We start from the raw sequence: 14,171 nt of genomic DNA, 5'->3' as shown, positions 1-14,171 counted from the left end.
TGGGGCATTTATTTGGGTCTCTTTGCATTAGAATAATTTGATAAATCTTTGTAGGTCACCCAAAAAACTGTTCTGTGAAACCATTTTGAAATTGGAAAAACTTTTTGATGGAGATGAATTTAAAAAAGATATTTTTCTGGCCCATATTATGTGCAGCCAAACAGATTCATCTGAACAAGTTTTGAAAAGGACCAACCAAGGAACATCTACTACGTCAAGTTTAATAAACTTCCGTCACATGGTCTCAGGGAGAGATCTTGACAGGAGAAACTGTGAACAGACCTCAGACACATGACATGGACAGAGAGTGATCACAACAGCTCACCTTGGACACATTGTGCTCTGGTGAGCTAAACAGACAGATCTAGTTACAGTATGATAATTAAATGGTCAATGATTCCAGTAACAGACAGTATGTGCTACGACTGTGTTTCAGTTGACAGTTTCTGTAAATATGACACAAGATCTTCACAATATTTCTTTGATCTATGTTTATGTTTAGTTGTTTCCACCTCTTGTATCAGCATCCCTGGCAGCAGACTACCTGCTTTCTTCAGAACACCTGAAATTAAATAGACAGAATTCCATTTCATTTTATTTTTACTGATGCAGCAGAAATTAATTAAACTTCATTTTTGTTTTTGTCAAATGACTTCATATGTTTAACAAAAGATTATATCTAACCTGAAAGAAACTGTAAGAAGGTGCTGATGCAAAAGTAGAACACATATTCAAAAGGCATATGCTTCAAAGAAGCACATCACAAGAGTATAATTCTGATACAGATACATACACAAAACTTATTTAAATCCAGTGTTACATATTTTGAAAACATCAGCCATGTACAGCTATTGGCCGACATGAATAACAGAGTACATTTATAATGTAATAAAAGTGTACCAATTAAACAGAAAAATTAAAGCACCAGCACATCACAGTAATACACACAAATATGGTTAAACCTGAAACACATCTCTTAACCTTGGAACTGACGTAAGAACTATTCAAAAGCAAAGATAGGTTAAAACACTGATATGAAAAAGAACTTTTTTAGAAAATTCTAACCAAAATGTTAGTAAAAGTTATGGTTCTTCACATACTTACTAAATGATGATACACAAGTGTGCAAAGTTTCAAAGCTATATTATAACTTTTGTAGTTTTGTAGAGAAATGGGACCCAAACAAAAATCTTGACCATCACTGATGCCAGCGTTTAAGATGAAAATATGTCATACATATCTCTAACAAATCAAATGAGCAAAAAAAATCAGTATTTACTTTTACGTTTATTTTTTGTTTCTCTTTGGAAAATATTATAATAATCAAACAGTACCTAATATTGCCTCCTGTATTTTCTCATCAGGGTCATCTAGATGGACTAGCAAACCTTTATACATTGCTTCAAGATGAGCTCTATAAAGCTGAACATCATAAGCCTGTTCAAAACTGTCAAGATATGCCAAAAAGGTCTTAGCTACAGTCAGTCTGATCTCGTCACTACTGTCATCAAGCCTTTTCAACAATTCTAGGTACATGTTGTGCAGACGATCCTGGTTGATGTTCGCACCAGCAAGGTCAAAAGTACGGGTCATGACTCTGCAGGCAACAAGCCTGGTTCCCTTATTGTCGTCATCCATACATGCCAACATCTGGGTGATAACGTTATCTAGCACAGGTTCCAACTGTAAAAAGGAAAACATAATTATTCCTAGTCAAATTTCAGTCTTAATAGATTTCAGCATTGAATTTCCAGTTCATAATATGCTGTATTTTCACAAGCAGTACTGAGTAGGTCTGCTAAAAATGTTTTGGCTTTCTTAAAATTAACATTTTATCCAATACTAATTACTTAAAAACTTAATCATCAGGTTGTTTCTTTCTTTAATAAAGAACACATAGAACTATAACAAGAGCTGTCACAGGAGACAGCGCGCTCGACTATTTCGATGCTGGATAGTGAAACAGGGCACATCTGAGGAAGCTGGAGCTGTCACTAGAGTGTTTAATGACTCCAATAAGAATGAAGATATTGGACAATAGCTTGATTCTGTGTCAAAAGTATTAAGTAATAAGAGAGATAAAGAACATTAAATAAGTATAATTCTAAGCAAAAAGTGGGATACTTCATGACATATTGGTGCAAGAGTGATTTCTGCACCTTGTGTCATATGATGTGGGTCATGATATGGAATAACAACTTCAAGTTTGAATCAAATCCATTTAGTAATAACAGATATAGTGAAAATGCATCAAAACGTCTAAGTAAAAGGGAGGCATGCTAGTAATTCATGAAATATTGGTACCAGAGTTATGGACCTTAAGTCATATGATGTGAGTGGTAAGGTTGAACAACTATTTTAAGTTTGAATCAAATCCATTTAGTGATAACTGAGATAGAGTGAAAGCGCACCAAAACTTAAACATGAAATTCTAAGTTAAACTTGGGGGTGGGGGTGGGGGGGGGGGATAATTCATGAAACAAGAGGGCCAAGATGGCCCTAGGTCGCTCACCTGAGAAACACACTATAACAGTGTAAACATGTTTGACCTGGTGATTTCATGAAAAAAAATATTCTGACCAATTATCATTAAAATTGGAGCAAAAATCTTGAGTATAAATAAGTATTTTCTTTGATTTGACATAGTGACCTTATTTTTGACCCCAGATGACCCATATTAGAACCTTGTGGACCTTGTGTCATATGTGAGTGATGATGTTGAATAACTATTTTAAGTCTGAATCAAATCCAGTTAGTAATAACTGAGAGATAAGAGTGAAAGTGCATCAAAACTTTAACCTGAAATTCTAAGTAAAAGGGGGGATAATTCATGAAATATTGGTGTGAGAGTTATGGCCCGTGTGCCATATGATTATGTGTGATGATGGGGAATAACCATTTTAAGTTTGAAACAAAGCCATCATGTAATTACAGAGATAAAGTGAAAGTGCATCAAAACTTTAACCAAAGGACAGCTCTCCATACTTCGTATAGTCAAGCTGAAAATTACATTTCACATTTTACCTTTTCCTTAGTAAGAACTCCACTCTGTAGAAGTGCCCAAGCACAAGATACAGCTGTTGTTCTGATTGCACTGGCCACACGACCTGCCTTCCACACACAGTTTGGCAGAATCATATTCTTCACAACAATTTCTGCAAATTCTGCAAATTTATCGCCAGAATCCACTGTGTCCTTGCAATTCATCATAAGGTGTGACAGAAGGGAGAAAAATTTTAGCCGAACTTCTGGATCTTTGTCTGGGTCAAAGTTAGCAGTCAATATCGGCATTACATCTTCCAGCAAGTCACCAACCACTGGGCCTAGAAATACAGAAAATGTTGAATTACCTGGGTAGTGCTGTAACAATATTAAGCAAACAGAATTTAAAACACCTAATGGTACATTAAATTGAAGCTATTACTAAAGGTGACAAATACCCCTAGATGCAGTTGTGATACAGGGAAAATAAAATGTTGTGTTCAAGTCCAATGACCTCAAGTGTGGACTTGCCTTCAGACCTAGTCTCCTGGGTTGTACATTCTGCATGTTGTCTTGATGAGGTCAACAACTGATGTTAGTTTTATAAAAATGCTATGAAGTAGACACAAAGTTTAACTGTTTGATCTCTGACCACTGTAACACTGACCTTTGGTCCTAATGTCCTGGTGTGTGCACTTTGCATGTTGTCTGGATGAGGTTAACAATGGATGCTTTAATGGTTTAGAAGATATGGAGTGGACACAAATTTTTTACTTCAAAGTGTGATCTTGACTTTGGACTTTGTGACCTTGGACATAATATATTATACTTGACACCATGCTGATATGATAAACAACTGATACTATTCATTCAGTTTAGACAATATTGAGTGGACATGAAGTTAACCATTTGAACTTTGACCTTCAAACCTGACCTTGACTTTGGACCTAGTGGCTGAGATTGTGCAATCTGTATATCTTGATGAGGTTAATAATTGATGCTAATTTTATGAACAGTTTCCCACCAGTTTAGAACATATGCAGCGAAAACAAACTTAGCAATCTGACAAATGATGCTAGTTATATTTAGCAATTAAGAAGTTATGTAGCTGACACTAAAGATGGAATAATCAGTGGACATGTGTGACTCAAATATGGCCCCCATATACTTTGTATCTCAGATATAATGATGTAAAATCAATAAATGACTGCAAAAAAAAGTCTTCCCCCTGGAATCAATGCTAATACTTTTCATTCAGCTGACCAGAAATGATAATATTATTCTTTGTGGCATCTGGAAAGAACCCAAAAAAGCTCACATATATATCCTTGTCCAGCGAAAAAACACTAATTGCAAATGGCTACTTTTAAAAATTAACAGCTACACTAATTAGACTGACATACCTGCTTCTAGAATGAGAACATCAAAGATAAGTCTTTCTACAGAATGTATTGTCCACACTTTGTAAGTGTCCTGGAAACTGTCAAGGAGTGGCTTCGTATGGCTATGGTACAGCTGTTTTCTGTTAACAAGTCCCTCGAGACCAGCTAATTTGTCTAACAACTCAAACACCTGAAAACAGAAAACACATCACTGTATCACAATTTAAAGTGTACAAAATTTCATTAGCTTGGACAACAAAGCAACTCTGTATCAAAATATTTTTCCCTTTAAATCAGGGACTGCTTTAAAATCATTTATCATGGGTATGGAATTTCTTGGTTTTGGCCAAAATGGCTACTGAGGTATTTTGTGGTGACATGAATTTTTGGATTTAAACTTCTGAAGACAAGATGAATAGGAAGTTAATTTGTTCATTTGGATCTAATTCCATGGAATGATGCAACCATGAAATACACAACCAATAATACTTTTACAGAATTCATTCTACTAATGTGTGTGTGAATATGAAGACAAAGAACTGAGATTTGGTACTTTTTAAAATGCATGATTTTCCTGTTCAACTGAACACACTTTGATCTATGAAAACATAATCTGATGCTTTAAAGTAGATCTGCACTTCCAGATCAATTCCTTTCCTAAACTGTAGATTTTCATTTAACCATGTTTTTTCAAAACTTCATACTTAGAAAATTAGGCAAATAAAGAAGGTAGGGTCATATGCTTGATTTTTTTTGCTAGACTGATCTGAAAAATTAGGACTTAACATAAGTTTTCTTAATACGAGTCAATAGGAAAATCACAATTTAAATGACATTTTCATGAATACTTTTTTCTCAACAATGTAGATTTTGACAAACTTCCAACAGTCATAAATAAACATAATTGTATGGTCTATCATATGGTGAAATAAAATTTACAGGTCTGTGTACTAGTTTTTTAGATATCTGCCTACGAATAAAGAGATCCGCACATTTCAAGCCGAATTTAAGATATAATTTGGAAATATATAGTATGTCAAAAATCTTTAAATTATCTTTATAATGACAGTAATGTTGCCGTTTTTCTAAATTTATTCTTGTTTTACCATTAATTAAAAAAAAAAGATTTTTGTTTATGTAAGCCGATTCTCGACTTTATTGTATGTTATCCAGAAAAGTGATGTTAAGCCATTTATTCCGTATTATCTAATATGCAGAACTACCTTAAACCATTTCAAAAGTCTTTTTTTTCCCAGAAAAGTTAATTACCTTATCTTTGATAAGCTCCCCTTGTTGTATAGCTAATACTGTGTGTAGTAGACTGAACACAGACTGGGTGGACTGTGATGACTCGGCAATGTCCGTACCTGATACTGTCAGGAGGGATTCTAAACATGACAACAGTTGCACCTGTACTGGAACCTACAGTAGAGACATTGAGATTTTTACCTGTTTGAAAAAAGAGAGCTTTCTTGTATATTTTTCAGACTACCTTTTCAAAACTAGACACTACCATTACTGAGTTCCAGAGTTCTTCTTTTATGTACAATTATTATAAACATTGTAACTTTCAAAAAAAATTAATACAATGTCAATGCATGCAATTTTAAGCATCCAGTCCACTTGTTTTGGTTTTTATAGCATTAGAAAAAAATCATAAAACTTCATTTCACTTTTAAACTGTTTTATATAAATCAATTTCAAAATAATAAGTGATGAGTGAACAATATTTGATAACAGACATTAGGTCTGGCATGTTAAGATTTTTAAAAAGCTAATGAAAACTTTCAGGGAACGAACCTGAACACTCTGGCAGACATCTGGTATATTAAGTGTATCAAGGATTTTCTGTAAGTAAGGTTTCAGATTTTCCTTTGCAGTTCCACGTATCACTGAAGACAGTACCATGATTGATGTGTAATGTTGACTGTTTTGAACACTTTTCAAGATCAGCTTACTCCAAACTTCAACTTCAACAAAGTAGCCAATTAACTCTGCCGCTCTCTGAATCTGGAAAAAAAATCAACAGGTGAAAACAATATATGGGCATCTCTCAATATAATATGACCATGCGGAGGTAGTATGTGTGAAAATAAAACAGAAACATTTCTGACATCCTGCTGATTTGCATAAGTCTGATTTTGAAACTGCAGAATTCTTTTTTATTTCATACAGTCATCTAAACAGGTATGCCATAACTTCTTGCATTCAATACTACATGTTATACACATTCACAAAATGTTTTATTTTGTGTATGTTCTTTACAGTTCTAAGTGACTGACCGACAAAAACTGCAGTGCTGGTTGTTAAACTAAACTTGTCCAGATTAATGTTAATACAATGTTGGTTCTATAATGAACAATTTACCAAATTTTCTAAACAAATCAGATACATTCTCAGTTGGTCCTCAGTAACCTATAGAATACCAAAGTTAGAAACCAAAATTTTAACATTTTGAAATGTTTTCAGATTAGCTACATAAGAACTGTTATCATTTAATATGCAAATTTCATACATACCATGATGGCAAGTAAAACAAACAGAAATCATGTGTCATAAATGGCTTACATCTTTGACAACTGACTGCTCCTCATCAGCACATGCCTTGTACATGCCCGATGTGAGAAGTTCCATGTGCTGTGTAATGTACTCCTCACAGTTCAGCAACAGATAGTACAAGAGACCAGCTGATTTCTTCCTTGTATCAGCCACCCAGTCAACCACATCTCGCATCAAACCAGGCAGTATTCTCGAGACATGACGCATCATCAAGGTACGACATCCCAGATTTGGACGTTCCACTGCAATACAAGCTATTTTTTAATTTTTCTACAAAAATTAATACAGCTCCTTGATATTTTATACATACATTGAAATGAAATCATTGTTTCATTCCAAATCAATAACAGGTGATTACAATTACTGTATTCAATTACACCAAGCCTGTTCATAACTGTTGAACTACTTGGTTACTTAACTACACATTGTCCAACTACACATGTTAAAAGCAGAACTTCAAAGCAATTATTATTGCTCACCTCCTGGAGGGTAATGTGAAGGGTCTCCTTTTCCAAAATCCATCTTGTCTTTCAAATCATCTTCATTTTCATTTGCAAATTTTAATCCTGTTTGAATAACAACAACATTCATGAAATGTTCCTGCATAAAAAAAGCTGAGAAATAAAAGTAAAATTCTTGAATGTCTGTTAAGTTCAAAATACAAAGAATAAGGTAACAGATATATATTGTGTATGCTTGTCATGACTTCTTTGATTATTCTAAAACATTCCATAGAATGAAGAAACAAGAGGGTCATGACGACCCTATATCGCTCACCTGTTAAACCTGGCCTTGGAATCATCAAGATAAACATTCTGACCAAGTTTCATGAAGATAGGGTCAAAAATGTGGCCTCTACAGTGTTAACAAGCTTTTCCTTTGATTTGACTGGGTGACCTAGTTTTTGACCCTGGCCCACATGACCCAGTTTCAATCTTGGCATGGGAATCATCAAGATAAACATTCTGACCAAGTTTCATGAAGATAGGGTCATAAATATGGTCTTTAGAGTGTTCACAAGTTTTTCCTTTGATCTGAGCGGGTGACCTAGATTTTGACCCTATATGACCCAGTTTAAAACTTGGCCTAAGAATCATCAAGATAAACATTCTGACCGAATTTCATGAAGATAGGATCATAAAAGTCGCCTCTAGGGTGTTGAGCTTTTCTTATGATTTGACCTAATGACCTAGTTTTTGCTCAGAAGTGAGAACTATCAAGTAAATTATGAATACTAACTTCTTATCTCTTTACATAAATTGTATGTAAAATCCCGATATATGTGGTCAGTTTTTAAATTTGAGCATTTATGTAGTATACTTTACTAATATAGTAATAAATAAGTATTACTGTATTTTTTTGAAAAGATAAAACTATAAGCTTTTCATGAAAAAAACAACAAGAAACAAAGTCAAAATGACGGTTTAAGAAGTAGCATTCTTCTTTAGACCATTAGCTTTACTCCATATTCAATGTTGGTAACACTCGGTTTAACTCGTAACACTTTGGATATCTACCGGTACATATCTCGAAACTTTCTGTAAGATAAATGCTTCTTCTGTGGTAAGTTCTATTCTAGTGCTTACTTGTGACTTTAATTGACAGGCAAAATTTCTATCAAACTTTAAAAGTTTTTTATAGAGGAAATTTTCTCACCAACGTCATGCCAGAGAGAGTCAGCTGTTTCTTTGATATCTGGTTGTTCATCAGAAAGACCAGTTAGAAGTAGAGGAATAAGTTTGTTCCAGAATGAATAGCGATCACACATATCCAACATCCAGTTACCAGTCACCTTGATGACTGCCATTCTGACCGCAGGAGTCTGATCAAAAAGTCGTTGAGCCAAGTGTGACACTACTGTTTCCACTGGTTTATTGCTACCATACTGTATCACATCTCCTGTGAAATAAGCCTTATTATTTTCCAAGACTACTAATAATACATGCAACTAAAACTGACACAAAAAAATAAAAATATATAATGGACCTCTGTTAATTTTACACTACAGTAAACCTCACTTATAAGGAACTCGGATATATGGAACACTCGGTTATAAGGAACAGTTTTCAATTCCCCGATCGAATTCCTTCTTTATTCAATGTAAAAATCCTCGGTTATAGGGAACTCGGTTATAAGGAACACTTTTTCCAGTCCCAAAGTACGAAATTCAATGGAACACTCCCCGGTTATAGCAGACAGACATAAAGAATGAAAATTATTGAAACCGGAAATAAACAGGAGAATCGCTGATGACGTCAGAGTAACTTCGACACTTTCACGTGCTTTCATGTACATGCATAAACACAATTATTTCATTTCTATGATCTTTAGTTTGTTAATTCACGGATACAATAAAAAGAAAATATGTAATATCATCATTTACCAAGTAGTAGGAGCTACATATATGAGGTATTTCATGTAAACAATAGTAAATGAAAATCAGTTACGGTTACAGTCACATTCACCAAACCTTGGATTTTAATATTGGTCATTATTAGTCTAGTTTTGTCACGATGGAAATATCCTAAATAAATGTGTTAATTACGCGTGATTATCAATGGCAAACAGTCCAGTTTACCAAATTTCTAATTGTAAAAAATATAGCAGGTGCTAAAATGGACAATAGCAAAACTATATAAAATAATTTACACTTTAATGCATGGTGCTGTTGTCCAGTGTGTGAAAAATAAAATTTTGAACATTTATTTTATATTAGTATTGATGCCTCTTCACATAACATGCTGTCGAGGAAGTTAAGGGGAGTATAGTCATTATGTAGCGCTCTTTACAAAAGAAGATAGAAATAACCGACAAAAAATAAACAAAATTACGGTCATTCTTACAGACGTACATATTGGCTTAGTTAAGGTTTAACGCAGTGTTTCAACACTATTTCAGTCATACACATGCAGGCACTCCACCTTACCATCTCTCCAGGAAAGGACCGCTACTAGATTCGCAACTTTCTCACATAAAAATTCATGGTCGGCCCAGAGTGTGAACACATAGCCCTTTTCAAACGTCAGTCAAATAGTGTTCGCTATACAAATTGTGTTCTTTATACATACCTCGGTTAAAAGGAACTAGTTCGCTATACGGATATAAGGAACCTCGGTTATAAGGAACTATTTTTAGAGGTCCCAAGCTGTTCCTTATAAGCGAGGATTACTGTAGTTAAAAATTACAGTGAACATTTACCAGTGACTTTATGTTCTATAAGCTCCAACTTTGAATTTTCACTTGTCACATAATGGTTGTACAGTGGAAACCCCCAAAACTGGATCTTCCTATAACCAGAATCCACAGAAATTCAGACATTTCTGTTGGTCCCGAATTTCCCCCTTCTATTTTTATAAGAAATATATAAATCGAATCTTCCGGCTTCCGGAAACCTGACAAAAATCTGCAGAAATTTAGTTATTTTAAACGTATTTTCATCTTTAAAAAAAAACTGACCTAATTTCCTAGGCCTCAGGTCAAACTGTTTTCAGTAACAGTGTATTGCAAGGAGTTTTCGAAGCCGTGTCACACATCCTGTGTATTGTGTACATGTCAGACGGTGCAGCGTTAGAAATGTGCAAATGTGTCTGACAACAGTGAAATTGCAAGTTAATGATGGGTTTAATTTATGCCGAAGGTAATTTGTCGTTGATTAATTTCACCGAAGGTTATTATACAATTTGACTATGAAAGAATAGATAACAGTAATTTACCAAATTAATTAACGGTTTAGTTTGATAGTTTTAAATAAAAACAATCAAATTAAACATGCAAAGGTGATAATTAAATGAAAATTATGCACAAAAAGGCTCAATCACTCAATAAGCTACAAAACTTTTTTTCAATTCAGCATATTATTGTTGGCAAATAATTAATTAAAGAATGATTGGCGACACCCCAGAAACATTAAACAATTACAACAGATTAATTAACCAAATAAGTTTATTTTTGTTTGCAGTGGATGTTTAGTAAGTGATAAAATTTCAAAGACTGCATTGTCATTAGTGATTAGCGATTTCGTGAGTCAATATTCAAAGGATGTGCCACACTTGCCTCTATGATTCTGGACAGTTTCTTCAAAAGGAATTAGAAAAGAAAACTTGAGAGTTAAATTGAGTAATGAATATGCTCAATTTATTAGTTAGACATTGTTGTGTAACTTGTTGTTCACCGTCTCTTATTTCTTGTGTTTATTGAGCTTTTAATATTCATGAATATATTTATGTTATTTTTTATATGAAAACATGGTAACAGTTGTTGTAAAATAAAAAAATTAGAAGTGTCACTGTTTTTATAAATAAATAAACATGGTATGGTTAGAAAAAATAGACTTGTTGTTTCACAGTTGAGCAATATTCATAAAATATTACAAAGGTAACAAATATTTAACTACATGTTCCCTTGTATATACAGAAAAAAACTGTCATTCATAGTGTACCAATTAAAGGACAATGCCTGTATGATATAGCAGAAAACATCAGCAGCTACATAAACGTCTCTTACAGTACAAATCAAGGATATCTTCTGATTCTTCCCCAAACCGGAATCCTCTGAAAACCGGAATTTTTTGTCAGTCACAAGCTTGTCCTGTTTTAGGGGTTTCAACCTGTACTTCCAGCTTAACATATAACACTTACATTCATTCATTCAACCATTTAAAAAAGGAATTGTCAGTAAACAGAAGAAAATCAAATATTCTAAGACCCATAACTCTGCTATAAACTTAAATACAACATAAGTTATTACTCACTAAACCTGCACCTCTCAAGATCATTTGCATACACATTCTAGAATATGAATAGTTTTTCATTTTCTTTCGAGTATCAAATAGTTGTGCTGCAACAAATAGAATAAAGCGTTGCTGTCCTCCAACAGCTCTTGTTTTAACAGCCTTGTCAATTGAATGAATACTACTACTAAAGTCAAAAATGGGGCATAATTTTGTAAAATTGCAAAACAGGGTTATGGAACATGTCAAATGCATGTCAGCTCATGACAATGAACAAATGTGTGAAGTTTCAATCCATTCCCATTAGTGGGTACTAAGCTTACATACAAAAACTTAATCAAAAACTGCTACGTCAAAAAAGGGGAATAATTTCGTAAAAATGCAAAGTAGAGTTATGGAACCTGTGAACTGCATGTCAGATCATTGCAGTGAACAAGTGTGTGAAGTGGGTACTGAGATACCAGCTTACAAGTTACATAAAAATACATACAAAACATTAACCAAAAATTTCTAAGTTGAAAAAGGGGCATAATTTTGTAAAAAAGCAAAATAGAGTTATGGAACCTGTGCACTGTAAGTCAGTTTATCACAGTGAGTAAGTGTGTGAACATTAGTGGTTACTGAGATACCAGCTTACATACAAAAACTTAACCAAATTGGGATGCAGACATGTGTGAGTCCAATAGCTCTACCTATTTGAACAGTCGAGCCAAAAATCTTATTATCCTCAACCTACAGTCATATTACTTACCTATTGTATAAACTACAATGGTTCTAACTTTAGAGTGTTGATGAGATACAGATTGCAATAATGGTTTGATAAGAGATTCTGACTGCGCATGGAAATGTTCTGGAATGGCTTTTGCCAAAATGGATGTACACTGACAAGCTAACTTTTTGACTTCTGCATATGGGTCTATGATAGTACGCTGCAATATCTTTATGATATCATCCAAATAGATAGCAAGATTCTTCCCAGAACATTCTAGAATTTCCTTAAGAAATTCAACTGAAAGTAACCGCAATTCTTCCGACGGCTCAGTAATGTCTGGCTGACCAAGTCTTTGAACTAGAACTGGCATGACATACGGTAGATACTCTTCTGGCGTGTCTACCCTTTTTAAGAAACCTCGTATTATGTCTAAAGACAGTTCTCTGCATTTTTCAGCCGGATCCGAAAACTCCTTCAACAATGGTTTTAACAATTCGTTCAGTACTGGCTTGACTTCTGGAGTATTGAGTGGTGGTTTTCTAGAAACCGTGTCTTTGCGAATATTTTCTAAAGCTTTTCTGCGTGCAATTTTGTTTTCTTCCCCTAACGTATTTAAATGACGTGCCAATCCTTGCACGACCGCATTGGAATTTTGGTCAACGGCAGCCATGTTTGTTTGTCGCAACGCCTCGTTTTGAAACTAGACTGGTATCAAAATTTTGTCATCTCTGAATTGGCTGTGACTAAATACAGAGTTGGTGCACCCGTGATATATTACAGACTCCGGTATATACCGGATTAACTAAATTTGAACAAAAATACCTTAAATGTTTATATTTTGTAACCATGGTGATTCTTACCCTAACCTTTAGTCAGTATATTATGCACATTATACACTAAATGCGTGCGGACATGCAAAAAAATGAGTATTTTTGCCGTGCGTTCCATTTGATAATAATTCCGCGCTTGCGCAGAACGGCTGCACCAACTCTGCAATGAGAAACATTCCTCTGAATTTACATAAAACATCATATTGATCACCAGTCAGTAAAATGCGTGCTTGATTCTTTTTAATTGTCCCGGGTATTTAATCGAAGGCTAGACATTTCGGATTAACCTTTAGCCTGCTGGCGGCAAGTGATTCTGCCTTTGCGACCAGTGCAGACCAACCAGATGTGGTCCTAGGAAATGTATCATGGCTAAAACCTAAAATAAAAAACTCTGAAGTTTTCCCTCCTGATTCTGAAGTTTTCCCGTCTGATTATGATGTTTTACTGGTTCTGATGATAAACCCGAACAGATGATAAAGTCGACCACCTTGGAATTATTCGATTGCAATAGGTTATTTATATAATGCACACACCATCTAATAGCAACCACTTACAACACCAACTGGTGTAAACAAAAACAAAATTGGTAAATATTCTGCATAAATAAATGACTTGCATTTACCTGTATAACAAAATATTTATCCAAAATTACTATAGGGAAGAGGGTGTTTTTTTTACGCATGCTCACTGTCAACACTGTTTAAAAACGTAAGTTCGGGTGTGGGGGTTTATACTCCGTTGATAAAATACACTTCAGTTCCAATTTTCAATGTTAGTTTATTATGAGATTTTGTCTAGTGATGGAAATAAAGTCATCAAAATTATAATTCTCTCATTCCTCTGGTCAAGTCACTTATAATTATAACTGTAAAATATTTCATTTCTTGTTTCTATGATCTGTCATTTTCAAAGTCCGAGCCAAAAGTAAAGAATCACCTCCAAAGTTCTGACCTAGGTTTATATACAAAAGCATGTAC

The 14,171-nt window shown here is 34.3% G+C and overlaps 1 protein-coding gene across 1 annotated transcript; it reads right to left on the bottom strand.

The window, feature by feature from the left end:
• Positions 1-123: 123 nt before the first annotated feature.
• LOC123564018 (dynein axonemal assembly factor 5-like) lies at positions 124-13,065 on the bottom strand. Its single transcript, XM_045357267.2, has 10 exons — positions 12,404-13,065; positions 8,580-8,822; positions 7,403-7,489; positions 6,933-7,165; positions 6,165-6,374; positions 5,634-5,786; positions 4,386-4,554; positions 3,025-3,323; positions 1,335-1,683; positions 124-562 (listed from the first exon to the last, which is right to left on the bottom strand). Exons 1-10 carry the CDS (start codon positions 13,032-13,034, stop codon positions 420-422), a joined length of 2,517 nt encoding a protein of 838 aa, XP_045213202.2. The 5' UTR covers positions 13,035-13,065; the 3' UTR covers positions 124-419.
• Between the last annotated feature and the right edge of the window lie 1,106 nt (positions 13,066-14,171).

Source organism: Mercenaria mercenaria, chromosome 2, assembly GCF_021730395.1.
Source record: "Mercenaria mercenaria strain notata chromosome 2, MADL_Memer_1, whole genome shotgun sequence".
NCBI classification, from domain to species: domain Eukaryota; kingdom Metazoa; phylum Mollusca; class Bivalvia; order Venerida; family Veneridae; genus Mercenaria; species Mercenaria mercenaria.
Note: the sequence above shows the minus strand (reverse complement) of the source record. Positions and strands in the feature narration are given on the sequence as shown.

What these genes read in the sequence shown, in the direction of transcription:
- LOC123564018 (XM_045357267.2), bottom strand. Translation starts at nt 13,034, where the DNA reads ATGGCTGCCGTTGACCAAAATTCCAATGCGGTCGTGCAAGGATTGGCA. An exon ending in CATTGTAGTTTATACAATAG is followed by an intron (nt 8,823 to 12,403) that starts GTAAGTAATATG and finishes CTTATTTCACAG; the next exon opens with GAGATGTGATACAGTATGGT. An exon ending in CTCTCTCTGGCATGACGTTG is followed by an intron (nt 7,490 to 8,579) that starts GTGAGAAAATTT and finishes TTATTCAAACAG; the next exon opens with GATTAAAATTTGCAAATGAA.